The following is a 14,645-nucleotide window of genomic DNA, read 5'->3' as shown; positions in this document are numbered from 1 at the left end:
GTTTGTTTTTGAAACAAGGTCTTGCTAAGTCTCTGAAAGGAGAGAGGAGGGGACAGGGGAATATAAATCAGTTTTAGATTTAATTGGATGACCCTTTACCCATTCTTTAGTTTAACCTTATAGAGATCAGTTAGAATCTTGTCCCTTGCAATTCTTATTTGGTGTCAATTAACAGACAGGCTGTGTTGTAAACTTATTTGGATTATTTAAGATGGATTCTGAAGAAAACAAAAATTAAAAGTTAAGATTTTGATGCAGCTATGTTTTTTTTTTTTTTGGTTTTTTTTTTTTTTGTTTGTTTGTTTTTTGGTGGTACTGGGGTTCCTGGAAGCCCTTCTATCTCCGGACTACACTCCCAGACCTATTTTTACATTTTTATTTGGAAACAGGGTCTCCTAAGCCAGCGCGCGCGCGGCTGGCTTCAAACCTGCGCGATCCTCCTGTCTCTGCCTCCCAAGCGCGGGGATTACAAGCGTGCGCCACCACGCCCGGCCAGCTATGTTTTTTCTAATTTATAAGGAAAACATGGAAAAATTGTGTATCCTTGTTAAGTATGAATATTACATAATCTTTAAACTTTTTAATGTGTTTCTTTGGAACACATAGATATATCAGGGCTTATAATTTTTAGAGTTTGTTTTTATATGAATAAACTGTTGATGAGACCTGCATAACAGGTGGTTATATAGTAGTACTTTCCTAATAACCATGAATAGATAGTTTCATAAAATAATTCCCGCCTTTTCTCAGTGTTAGTGGGCCAGTCTTTCTGGTTCTTTAGTGCGAGGGGTTACCCTCAGGTCCTCCCAAGTGCTAGGCAAGGGCCCTACTACCGACCTACATTCACACTCCTTATTTGTTATTTTGAGACAGGATCTGATTTAAGTTGCCTTGAATTTGTGATCCTCCTGCCTTAGCCTCCTCAATAGCTGGGATGTGTGTCACCATACCCAGCTGTGATATTCTTGATTTTAGTGAAAAGGTAACCAGATGATAGGCTTAAAAATTTTAACAGGAGGAAAAAAAAAATAGTTTGGAAGTTAGGAAAATCTTTGTAAGTCTAAGATTCTGAGATGTTGAAATGGGTACCTGGAGAGGCATAGACACACACACACACACACACACACACACATACGCACTTGTTTTTTCTGGGGTGTGTGTGTGTGTGTGTGTGTGTGTGTGTGTGTGTGTGTGTATACGCTTGCTTTTTCTGGTATGTTTAAATATATTGCTGCTTAAAAGCATGAGAGTTGAATCTTAAGTCTTTCATGTGATGCCTTGCCGGTTCCTTCATTTGAAAGGTAGATAAGTAATAGAAACTCCTAACCAGATTCAATTGAAAATAATAGTAAGGTAGAAATATCCTTGAGTTATGGTTTCCTACTTTTTTAAGAATGGTTGTCCAACTGTTGCGAAGTCCTTCATAAATGATTTTACCATTATGTTTGAGAAAATAGACAAAAATTTTGAATTCGATAATGATTTCTTTGGGGGAGTCCTGGGGACAAAACCCAGGGGCATTCTACCAGCCCTTTGTGTGTGTGTGTGTGTGTGTGTGTGTGTGTGTGTGTGTGTGTGGTATTGGGGGTGGAATCCAGAGGATTTCTACCTCCAGGCTATACTCCCAGACCTATTTTATATTTTATTTGGAAACAGGGTCTCACTAAGTTGCTGAGAGCCTCACTAAGTAGCTGAGGCTGGCTTCTAACCTATGTGATCATCCTGTCTCAGCCTCCTAAGCACGAGGATTACAAGCGTGTGCCACCATGCCCGGCTATAGCCCTATTTTATATTTTTTATTTGAAACAGGGTCTTGCTAGATTGATGAGTCTCACTACTTGCAGAGGCTGTCCTTGAACCTGTGATCCTCCTGTCTCAGCTTCCCAAGTACTGGGATTACAGGTATGCACCACCAAGCCTGGCTTCAGTTAACTATTTTAAATGATCTATTTGTTTTAAGTAAATCAAACCACAATAGCATTTAATCTGTTTTCTTTGAAAAGTAGTCCAAATGTTCCTGGGTTTTCAAACTCTTTGGAAAAACTAGGGAATCCCTCAGGGGGCTTGCACCATGAGTTGAGAATTACAGTTTGATACTTACATGTGTCAAAATTTGGGATGGTGTACCCTTTAACTACTCTTAATTGTCTGCAGTAACTCTGGGAATGTAATGAGAATTCTTTTTGGATTACATATATTACTTTCATGGTATAGTAAGCATTGTTAACCTTTGAAAAGTAGTTTCTTATATTTTATTTATTTACTTTTTGTGGTACTGAGTGTGCAACCCAGGGGCTTTTCTATCTCCAGGCTACACTTCCAGACCTCTTTTATACTTATTTGGAAACAGGGTCTCATTAAGTTGCTGAGAGCCTCACTAAGTTGCTGAGGCTGGCTTCAAACCTGTGCCATCCTCCTGTCTCAGCCTCCTAAGCGCGAGGATTACAAGTGTGCACCAATACGCCCGGCTAGTTTCTCACATTTAAAAACAACATTTAAGTGTTCAGATATTTCTTGCCCTGTCATCTCTGCAGAAACATGCCTATACTCTTGAGTTTGGGGATTTTGGATGTATAGAGTTAGTTTGTACTGTTTTTTTCTTTCAAAGGTGTTATTTGATCCTTTTATCTGTTCTCAAATACCCAGAAAAGTCTGTTTTTCATTCTGGGATAACCAGTGTTAACATGTTGATATATTTTCCCCCTTAAAGCTAATTAAAATTGCATTGTTTGTCATCTTGTTTTTAAATCATTCAGCTAGTGTTAATGTATTTTTTTGTTATTAAAAAGTCTGTAAGCCATGCGTGGTGGCGCACACTTGTAATCCCAGCACTTGGGAGGCTGAGACGGGAGGATCGTGGTTCACAGACAGCCTCAGCTACTTAGTGAGGCCCTTTGCAACTCAGTGAGACCCTGTTTCAAAATAAAGAATAAAAAATAGGGCTGGGGGTGTAGCTCAGAGTTAGAACCCATCCCCTAGTACCACACACACACAAAAAAAAAAAAAAAAATTAAAAAAAAAGTAAAATTTTCATGTGTGTGGCACTGGAAATTGAACCCAGAGGCATTCTACCTCTGAGCCATACCCCCAGACCAGTTTTATTTCTTATTTGGAAACAGGGTCTCACTAGGTTGCTTGGAAGCCTCATTAGATTGCTGAGGCTGATCTTGAACCTGCAATCCCCCAGTATCCACCCCCCAATTACTGGGATTACAAGCATGTGTCACAACACCGGCTTTATAGGATTTTTTAAATGGCAAAAAAATTATGTAGTTGTTTAACGGTTTCTTAATATTTGACTTAGTATTATGGCTACTAAATTAGGAGTAATGAAGGATTAGTGATGTAACTACTAGTCCAGTATTGTGTATGATATAATCTAGTGATCTCTGCTTGTCATTTATCTTTGGATGTAATCACTGTTTAAGTTTTTCAGCATTTTATTGGACCCCCTCTGTCCTTTTCTTGGTCTGGTTCTGGTATATTAGAGCTTCAAAGTCTGTTTCAGGATAGACAGGAGGATCGCAGGTTCATAGCCAGCCTCAGCTACTTAGGGAGGCCCTCTACAACTTGCTGAGACCCTGTTTTAAAATAAAAAAATAGGACTGGGTGTATAGCTCAGAAGTAGAATGCTCCTGGGTTCAATCTCTAATTCCACAAAAAGAAAAAAAGAGAGAGAAAGAAAGAAAGAAAAAGGGGAACTCTGAGTTCTATGATAAGCCATTTTTTGTTATTATTTTTCATGGTAAAGTATGTCGTGGCTACAAGATGTAACAAAATTGGCATCTATGTGTGGGCTTATAAATTGATTAACTTTATTGAATCCACTAACTCAGATTTCCATGCTCATGTTCAGGATAAAGATGGAGACAGAGCGGTTCATCACGCTGCTTTTGGAGACGAAGGTGCTGTTATAGAAGTGCTGCACCGAGGCAGCGCTGACCTGAACGCTCGCAACAAGCGCCGGCAGACGCCGCTTCACATTGCTGTCAATAAAGGTCATCTTCAGGTTGTGAAGACTCTGTTGGATTTTGGTTGTCATCCCAGTCTCCAGGTAAGACTTGAAAAGAAATATTATACAGGTGTTGCTAGGATTCTACTTTTTATTTGTTATTTATTTTTTGCAGTACTGGGGATGGAACCCAGAGGCATTTGACCTCTGAGCTATACCCCTTGCCCTGTTTTTTATTCTTTATTTTGAAACCAGGTCTCACTGAGTTGCAGAGGGCCACATTAAGTAGCTGAGTCTGAGTCTGTCCACAAACCACGATCAGCCTCCCGAATGCTGGGGTTTAAATTGTGCACCACCATGCCTGGCTCTATTTTATATTTTATTTGGAAACAGGGTCTCACTAAGTTGCTTAAAGCCTCACCGAGTAGCTGAGGCTGGCTTCAAAACTGCACGGTCCTCCTGTCTCAGCCTCCCAAGTACTGGGATTACAAGTATGAGCCACCAAGCCTGGCTAAAGAGGTCTTCTCACTGAGTTGTGAAGGGCCTTATTAAGTAGCTAAGGCTGTCTGCAAACCGCGATCCTCCGGTCTCCACCTCCCAAATGCTGGGATTATAAGCATGCACAACCACACCCGGTTAACTAGGATCCTATTAGAGGGAAGCTCTAGCCAGGCATGGTGGCGCATGCTTGTAATCCCAGTTCTTGGGAGGCTGAGACAGGAGGATCGCAGGTTCATAGCCAGCCTCAGCTACTTAGGGAGGCCCTCTACAACTTGCTGAGACCCTGTTTTAAAATAAAAAATAAAAAAATAGGGCTGGGTGCCTAGCTTAGAAGTAGAATGCTACTGGGTTCAATCTCTAATTACACACACACACACAAAAAAAAAAAAAAAAAAAAAGAGAGAGAGAGAGAGAGAGAAGGAAAGAAAAAGGGCAACTCTGAGTTTTATGATAAGCCATTTTTTGTTTTTATTTTTCATAGTAAAGTATGTCATAGCTACAAGATGTAACAAAATTGGCACCTATTTGTGAAGTTATAAATTGATTAGCTTTATTGATCATGAAAGTGAATTTTAGCAGCTTAATGAATAGGCCAATTTCATAAGAGTTACTCCATAACTATCTACATTACTTTTATTGTAGCTTAATTTATCTTGGGGCTTAGTCTAGGTATTAGTCTACTTTTGGGAGATTTTCTGATACGCTAAATGTATAGGGCTTTAGGGTTAAATGACAGTAAGACTTGATTTTGGAGGGGTATTAACCTACTTTTTGAGGCAAAAGTCACCTAAGAGATTATTCTTCCCAGCAATAGTTTAGCATCTAGATGAATTAAATTACGTTTTGTTAAGGAAATGTAGTCTATATCTGTGGCCTACTTAGTTATTATAACAACCTACCTTTTTCATACCTGTCAGGTCAAAATTTGGCCTGAATACTTAATAATTTCATAGCAAAATGAAATAGCACATGATTATAATTTGACAGCTTTTAGGTTCTTCTTTAGGCTGTTTCTAGCATATCATCTTTAACAGCATAGGCTTGAAATAACATTTCAAATTCCTTTCTCTCTCTTCCCTCCTCTCCCTTTTCTCTTCTCTTTCTCTCCCTCCTAGTACATGGAGGTTGAGACAGAAGGATCACATGTTTGTAGCCAGCCTCAGCAACTTAGTGAGGCCCTGTTTAAACAAATAGCTAGGAGATAAAAGCCCCTGGTTTTCATCCCAGACAACCCAAAAAAAAAAGAAGAGAAAAAATTAGATGGTTATAGGAAAATGTTTCTGGCTTGGTATGGTGGCACATCCTTTCAGTACTTGAGAAGCTGAGGGTTTGCAGCCAGCCTTGGCTTCTTAGTGAGATCCTCTACAACTGAATGAGACCCTGTTTTAAAATAAAGAATAAAAAATAAGGCTAGGAAGCTGGGCATGGTGGCACATGCTTATAATCCCAGTATTTGGGAGATTGAGAATGGAGGATCGCGGTTCGTGGACAGCCTCAGCTACTACTTAGTGAGGCCCTTTGCAGCTCAGTGAGACCCTGTTTCAAAATAAAGACTAAAAAAGGGCTGGGGGTGTAGCCTGGAGGTAGAATGCCTCTGGGTTCAATCCCCAGAACCAGAACCACGCCCCCCTAAATAAAGTTTCTGAAGTGTATTCATTTTGGAACTGACAGGTTCCAGAGCGTGGCCTTAGATACAGGATGCAGGATGGGGGATGTAAGAGGGATCAAAGGTGTTAATCTGTTAAAGAAGAGGTATTTCCATCTATTGGCCTTTTTGTCTGAAAAGGGAGGCAGGTTGTATGTTGTAAATGTGAGTTAAGGTTGGGGTAGAGCAAGAGTAATTGAGAATAGTGCTAAAGGTTTGGAACAGCTGTTGTGGGGACCAGAGGCGAAACAGACCAGGGATCTGTAGGAAGGTATTTCAGTCATGTAAAGAGCTCATCTTAAGTTGAAGACTACAGAGTTTTAGTGCCTTAGATACAGGAGGATAGAAGGTCAAGGTAGGGTTGTACTCGAGGTAGAAATTACTTATGTGGGTTGAGGAATATATATGTCTGTGACTAGTGAAGTGTTTCTATAAAGAAAGGATCAGGGAATATTGTAGGTTTCTTCTTTTCCATCACTACTGTCCGGGCTGTCATTGTAGAATGAAGCAACCATAAATGACATGTGAGGGAATGAAAACAGGCGAGCTGGATTTGGCAGCCATGGTATATGCCATTGGATAGGCTGACTTCACTGAGAATGTGTGAACCTGTGAATGGAATGAGCTCTAAATCACTCATTTATGCAGTAGATAATGAATAAGAACTGATTATTGCTAAATCAGTTAATATAAAGAGTAGTCAGTTTGAGACAGGCATGGTGGCACACGCTTGTAATCTCAGTAGTTGGGAGGCTGAGACAGGAGGATCGCAGGTTCAAGGACAGCCTCAGCTACTTAGTGAGGCACTCCACAACTTAGTGAAGCCCTGTTTCAAAATAAAGAATAAAAAATAAGACTGGAGGTGTAGCTCGGAGGTTCAATCCTCAGTACTGCCAAAAGAAATAGAGTTTGAGAAAAAGATAGATTGAAAGTATTCAATTTCAGGGTATATTTGTCTCTATCTCAGTGGTCACTTTTCTACCCTTTGAAAACACTTACGTTAATGATTCTCACTTGTGATTGCATAATATATTAATCTGTGGAGCTCTGAAAAACTACTGATGATTGGCTTTCATCCCAGAAATTTAGTTGGTCTGGAGAATAGCCTGGGTAGCAAGGAGTTTGTTGTTTGTTTCGGTGCTAGGGATTGAACCTGGCGAATTCTACCTCTGAGATACACCTCCAGTCATTTTTATTTTTTAGTTTGAAACAGGGTCTTGCTAAGTTGCTGAGGCTGGCCTTGACGATGTGACCCTCCTCTGTCAGCTTCCCAAATACTGGGATTACAGGCGTGCACCACCAAGGTCAGAAATTTTAAGAGCTGCCCAGAAGATTCTAATGAGCAGCCAACAGGGGCCTGATGTGAGGTTGGTACAGAATTTGAGGGTACAACAATTAATGGTGTGACTTCATTTAATATCTGATATTTCTTGCCTGCATTTTATTTTATTTTTTCGGTACTGGGGATAGAACCCTGGGGTATTCTACCTCCGAGCTACACCTCCAACCCTATTTTTTATTCTTTATTTTGAAACAGGGTCTCACTGGGTTGCAAAGGGCCTCACTAAGTAGCTGAGACTGGCCACAAACCGTGATCCTCCTGTCTCAGCCTCCCAAGCGCTGGGATTACAAGCGTGCCACCACGCCCGGCATCTTACCTGCATTTTATATAGAGGATGATACCTTATTAATATTGTTTGGATATGGCATCTGTTTCTGTTTTTAGTAGTTCTATTACTATTAGATATGATGACTAATTGAAGGACTAATGAAATCTCTTTAAATTACAAAAAAAAAAAAAAAGGATTCTGAAGGTGACACCCCTCTTCACGATGCGATAAGTAAGAAACGCGATGATATCCTGGCAGTTCTTTTGGAAGCTGGAGCAGATGTCACTATCACGAACAATAATGGATTTAATGCCCTACATCATGCTGCGCTCAGAGGGAATCCCAGGTACGAAGAGCACCTTTCACTGTTTAGGTGCTACTAAGGGTCTCTTCCTATTGCTGGTTGTCTTTTTCTGATACTGATACAGAAGTAACTCTGGCTCATTTTAGTATCTGAAGTCATTTTAAAGGTTTGTAAAGATGACACCATCATATGATTTATTTGTTGTTAAACTAATACAAGTACTACAAAATGATTATTGAAGTATATATTAAATGTAGATATAAAATATCAGAAAAGCTGGCTTATATCTATAGATTTAAGTTGCATTTCACTTTGAGATCTTTCTTTCTTTCTTTTTTGGTACTAGGGGTGGAATTCAAGGACATTCTACCTCCAAGCTGCACTCCCAGCCCTATTTTTTATTCTTTATTTTGAAACAGAGTTTCACTGAGTTGCAAAGAACCTCGCTCAGTAGCTGAGGCTGTCTGCAAACCGCGATCCTCCTGTCTCAGCCTCCCGAATGTGGAATTACAAGCGTGTGCCACCACGCACGGTGATTTTTCTTCCTTAAGGTCATTCTCAAGCCAGGCATGGTGGCGTACGCTTGTAATCCCAGCATTCGGGAGGCAGAGACTAGAGGTAGAATGCCCCTGGGTTCCATCTTCACTACTGAGAAAACAAAACAAAACAAAAACATCATTCTCAGCGTGTTTACTCCCATGTTATCTATTTGCATGGTAATTAGTTTTTTAAAATTTGTTGCTAAATGAATATAAGGTTATCTAATTCCTTATTAATAATATAATTAATTATATAAGCTAGTAAAGGTGAACCCTGTTCATAGTTACAATAAAAGCTGTTGTACTGAAAAAGGGGTTTGCTGTTTAAAGTTGAAGATTGACTGATTTGGGGGAGTCGCAGTGTTCCTAAAGGATCTGTGACGTCTCCAGAAAAGAAACAATCAGATGAGCTTTACTTAACTTTGCGATTTTCATGACCTCTTTCTTACAGAATAACTGTACCTTAATTAATTAATTAATTAATTAATTTTTGGTACTGGGGACGGAACCCAGAGGCATTCTACCTCCAAGCTGCACCCACAGTCTTATTTTTATTCTTTATTTTGAAATAGGGTCTCAGTAGCTGAGGCTGTCCATGGACCACGATCCTCCTGTCTCAGCCTCCCAAATGCTGGAATTACAAGCATGTGCCACCAGGTCCAGCTTGTACCTTAAGATACATTGTAGGAAGTTCTTTGTTAGTCTTTATATATGAATCAAGCCTGTATCTCTTCACTGAGTTCTTATTTTTGGTTCCTTATAGTGTGTTTATGTTTTCTTCACATTTTTTGCCTGTTTTTTTTTTTTAGCTTCTTAGGATTGCCACTAGAGGGTGATCACAGGAAACAAAAGGATCTTGGTACTTGAAACAGTGGGTTTACTATATAGGATGAAATTAATAGCCATTATTTTAGATCATGTTAAGTATTTGTCACATTACAGAGATTGGACTGTTTTATACTTTGCATTGTGAAGACGACAGAATAGGCTGTATCCTGTGCCCCTTAGAAGAATGTGTAGCACTTGCCTTGTGCCGCGCCAAGTATGCATTGTCTCAGTCTTCAGTCTTGTATGTGCGCGCACACGCGCGTGTGTGTTGCTGGGGATCATACTCGGCCTTGTGCATGCTGGGCACGTGCTCTTCTACTGAGTTACATCTCAGTCTTTCAGCAGCATTTTAGGCAGCTCTTCAACCCCTCATTGTATAGATGAAGATGTGAAGGGGCGTAGCTGAATTTACTTAGCCAAGGTTAGGTAGCTGATTGGAGGAACAGCTCCAGCCTGGGCAAGGTCTCTGTGCTTTAGAATCAAAGCTCTTAAACCACTCTTTGTTAGGGTTTGTCGTTTATGGTCTGTGTGTGAGCCGGGGCAGTGCATGATTTATCCGGGAGGATGATGTGGCCTTGCGCCCTTCCTCTTGCTGCCTCTTTGGTGGTCATCTCTCGCTTCAATATCCAATTTGTTCTAAAATTCTGTGTATTCTATGGTTCTTTTCAGGCCATTCATTCTTTCTATTTCCATTGTTATCGACCTAATTGAGCACCACAGGATTTTTACCTAGACTATTACAGTAGCTTTCTGATTATTCTCCTGGATTTAAATTATATGTAGTAATCTTTTTTTTTTTTTTTTTTTTTTTGGTGGTACTGGGGATAGAACCCCCAGGCTACACTCCCAGACCTATTTTATATTTTACTTGGAAACAGGGTCTCTTAAGCCAATGAGGCTGGCTTCGAACCTGCGCGATCCTCCTGTCTCCACCTCCCAAGCACGGGGATTTCAAGCGTGCGCCACCACGCCCGGCTGTAGTAATCATTTTAAGAGCATAGATCACATGCTGTCCCTCTTGTCCCAAACCTTCAGTTTTCTATTATGCATAGTCAAGTCTGCATTTGACTTGGTATTTGGACCTTTTTTGTGTCCTGAGCCTTTCTAGAATCCTCACTTTGTTTCCTACTCATTACACTCCGTCTGCTGGCCTCGCCCTTCAGCTGCAGTATGACGGTGCCTTTCTTCTCTCCCAAGATAGGCTGTCTGCTTTTCTTCTCCGTTTTCTTGAACGTTGTCTTTCGTTGGGATGCCTTGTCCTCCTGCTTTATCTTAGCCATCATCAGCGCCTCCTCTGTGTCATCATTGGAGTTACTTTCTTTTTCCTCTGTCTTTCCTTGTTCTGTGTTTTTATTTTATTGCATATTTTATAGTCTGCGTTATGCTGTCTGCTACTGTGTTCAATCCTCGGTACCAAAAAAAGGGGAGGGGCAGCGGAGTATGGGGGTGCAGTTCAGTGTTAGAGTGCCTCTGGATTCAGTGCTTAATACCACAAAATGTAAAAAGCTATGTATTATAGTAGAACTATGTGTTTTAGACTGTCTTGCCATTAAGTGCTGTACTTTGATCATTGTTTATAAAGTTTGCAGCATTTTAGAATAGCAGTTATGTTATATTTATTTTTGTGGTACTGGGGATTAAAACCAGGGCCATTTTGCCTCTAAGCTATACCCCTAGTCCTATTTGTTTTTTAAGCAGGGTCTCACTAAGTTGCAGAGGGCCTCACTAACTGAGGCTAGCCCCGAACTTGTGATCCTCCTGTCTCAGCCTCCCGAGTACTGGGATTACAAGTGTGTGCCACCCACCCTGCTAGCAATTATGTTTTAATATAGATTTTTTCTTTTTTTGTCATAATGATTGATGAAACACTATGTGATTTTTGGTATGGAAATGACAGCTGCTTAATCAAGAATATTCAGAAACACTTTTTAAGAATGATGTATGTCACTAGATGTTCTGGAATTGTCAGGCAGATGACTGATCCTCCAAGCACAGTTGTAAAGAGTATAGGTAAGCCACAGGTGCAATTTTTTTATTTGTACTAGAAGTTGATAAAGATTTAATTGTTGTATTTAGGTCTGTGGTTCATTTAGAGTGAATTTTTATGTGTGTATTGTGACATAGGGTTCAGAGTTCATTTTCTTGCTTGTAGAAGTCCAGTTATTCCTGTACCTTTTTTTTTCTTTTTCTTTTCAGTACTAAGGATTGAACCCAGGGGCATCCTACCTTTGAGCTACACCCTAACCGTTTTTTTTTTTTTTTAATTTTTAATTATTATTCTTTATTTTGAAACAGGGCCTCCCTAAGTAGCTGAAACTGCTTGTAAACCTGTGATCCTCCTGTCTCAGCCTCCCAAGTACTGGGAGCTTGAAACCACCACACCCAGCTTAATATCGTTGTTTTTTTAAGACATTTACACTGAGACATTTAAACTAAGAACAGTAATGTTTTTATATTCTCATATTTGATATTTACTTAAAACGTTTTCTTCAGTGGTGGGTGCTGGGGATTGAACCCAGGGCCTTATATATACTAAGCAGGTGTTTTACTGCTGGGCAGTAGCCCCACCCTGACACTTGATATTTATAATAAAGGAATATTTATATCTCTTTATTATCTTGTCTTTCTCTATATAGGTAAAAGTTCCTATTTAATCAAGACTAGACATTTTTTTGCTGATAAAGATGAAAACTAAGTTTCTGTGGGCTGGCATGGTCAGCACGTTACTTAGGTGCTCTCTGGGTGCTGCGTGTGAGCTGCTGCTAAGTGTGTAGAGCTCCTCACAGGCACGAAAAGAAGCCACTCAGTAGGACTTGAGCTGACAACGCAATTGATACGTACTTTGAGTGTACTGATAATGATATATAAAATAACTTTATAATATTGTTATCTACAATTTTTCTTTAATATAAATTGAATGTTAAATTTTTAACAAAATGTAATGAGCTATGCAGTATATTTTCAGATTGATACTAAGATAAAACTTTATAGACATTTCTTATTTACCACTACTTACACTCACAAAGATGCATGCTATACCTTAGTTGAGTCATGTTACCCAGTTTCCCCTCTAGAACATTATGATACCTTGAGTTTTCAGTTCTAAAATATGATCTGATAAGTGAGACTGTTGAATATAGAAAGATTTGATAATCTGTCTTGGTGTCCAATGTTTTTCTTTTCCTTAAAATTCTGAACATGAAGCTGGGTAGGTGGTGCACATAATGTAATCCCAGTACTTAGGAGCCTGAGACAGGAGGATCACAGGTTTGAGGACAGTCTCAGCAAGTAGTGAGACTCTCATCAGTCTCGTGAGACTCTATTTCAAAAATAAAAATAAAAAAATAGGACCTGGGGTGTAACTTGGAGGTACAATGCTTCTGGGTTCAATCCCTAGGAATTCACACACACACACACACACACACACACACACACACACACACACACACACACACACACTTTCTGAATAGGCTGTACAGAAGATAGTGGATAGTCTATCAAATAATAGTGTACCTGTAGTATATCTGTTTTCTCTACTTGTACTCGTGTCTGCTATGAAACATCATGTACCCTGTAGTGCTGACATGCGTTCAGTGTTTCATTTTAGTTATACAAGCACAAAGGCCGGTTAGCATGAGTGCAGTGATGGTATTTCTTTACGCATCTCCCTTTACCCACTTTCTTTTAGGGACCAGTTTTCACTTGGGAAGTAGAGGAGGGATCCGGAGTTGAGAGTTTGTGAACATCTGTACTTTCTAACTACTGCTTCCCTTCAGTAATCTTCATTACTTTTTGAAAAGTTTGTCTCTCTTTTTAAAAGAACATTAACTTATCTGTAATTTTATTGTACTTATTAAACAAATTAGACAGATGTTGGGTCACTTGTCAGTTTCTTCTTCCTTCAGTTTCTCTCCACTGAGGGAGAGTGTCTCTTTTTTGTAAAGGAAAAAAAAATGACAGGAGACTAATACAATGTTTTATTGGTAGAAATCTTCATTTCACAATTAAGAAAAGAAGTATGGAGAATTGGAGTCTCTTCATGCACTTACTGTGCGTTTTCTTTTTTGATTACCAAAGCCTTTGGTTCGGGGGAGGGAACTAGATACTTAAGTGTCCCCCAAGATGCTCTTCAGTGTTGTCGCCCGTCCCTTCCTGCTCACGTGCAGGTGGATGGCGGTAGAAGTAAAGGCCGGTGCCGTGGGAGGTAGTGAGCCCATGGCTTAGAGTGTTCCTTGCGTGGGATTGGAGTGTATCTAGTTTAAAACAAGCCCATGGTCATATGAACTGCATGGTGGCAGCTCCCGTGCTTTCAGGTAGGTCTGAGGTGAATTCCTCAGGCATTTCCTTCCTTTAGAGGAAGTGTGATTTTATTACAAAGCACAATAAATTTAATAATTATTTTTCTGAAGACTAAGACATTTAATACCAAGAGACCATAAATAAGTAAAAATATTTTATTCAAAAATCTAAGTCATCCACACATTTTTATAAAGCTTCTTATAAACATTTTAAACCACTATAGTTTTTTCAAGTAGAATTAAGAGTAGCAAGTTACTTGATTCTATCCACAGTCCACAGTAACTTAAAAAAGTTGACATCAGTTGACCTGCGGTTGGGGTCCGGAAGTGGCGGCGTCGGCTCTCCTGTAGTAATCAATGCATAGCTACAGCTGGTTGAAGGGGACCAAATCCATTAAAGAGGCGATTTGGTTCCATTTTACCAGCTTTAGCAAAGCATTGTAGTGCTGTTAGTTTGGGATTCAAAACAGTGATGTTATTTTCATTTATAAAAATATGATTGTGGACTGGCTGCAAGTGTTAAGGATTCTCATGTCTGTGCTTCAGTCACAAAATGTAAAATTTACTTTGTGAAGGCACTTTTCCTCCTCTTTCCTGCTCTCAAAGTTCAGAAGTCTTTTTTAAAACATATTGGTAATGCATTAAGGAATTGTCGGTGTATACATCATTGTTCTCGACATCTTTTCTTAATTCTTAAATGTAAACAATAACCTGCTTCAAAACCAAAAACATTTAAAAGAAAAATAGGCCTTGATCTATTTCACAGTAATGGTTTCTTAACCTCTAGGCAGTAAACCAGGTTCCTTAAGTAAGCTGATGGTTGGGGAAGAGCAGTGTTAGTCACACATCTCTAGTGCTGCTGCTTTTTTTAGTATGAGAGCCGAGGACTAGTAGCAAGTTGCTGACAGGACGAAGGAATACGAGTGGCCTTAAGAAAATACCTTTGCCCTTTGACTTATAAATAGATT

General features: G+C 39.6%; 1 protein-coding gene across 1 annotated transcript in view; it reads left to right on the top strand.

The window, feature by feature from the left end:
• Window positions 1-14,645, top strand: part of MIB1 (MIB E3 ubiquitin protein ligase 1) — a gene marked incomplete at both ends in the record, with an annotated part of 99,075 nt that overhangs the window by 53,705 nt on the left and 30,725 nt on the right. Inside the window, 2 exons of the mRNA XM_080714308.1 lie at window positions 3,857-4,054; window positions 7,903-8,054. Of these exons, the coding sequence (XP_080570434.1) occupies window positions 3,857-4,054; window positions 7,903-8,054 (350 nt within the window). The remainder of the gene's footprint in view (window positions 1-3,856; window positions 4,055-7,902; window positions 8,055-14,645) is intronic.

The sequence above is a fragment of the Muscardinus avellanarius genome (assembly GCF_963383645.1).
Source record: "Muscardinus avellanarius genome assembly, chromosome: 17".
Classification (NCBI taxonomy): Eukaryota; Metazoa; Chordata; class Mammalia; order Rodentia; family Gliridae; genus Muscardinus; species Muscardinus avellanarius.
The sequence above is the reverse complement of the archived record's forward strand: the minus strand, read 5'-3'. Positions and strand labels throughout refer to the sequence as shown.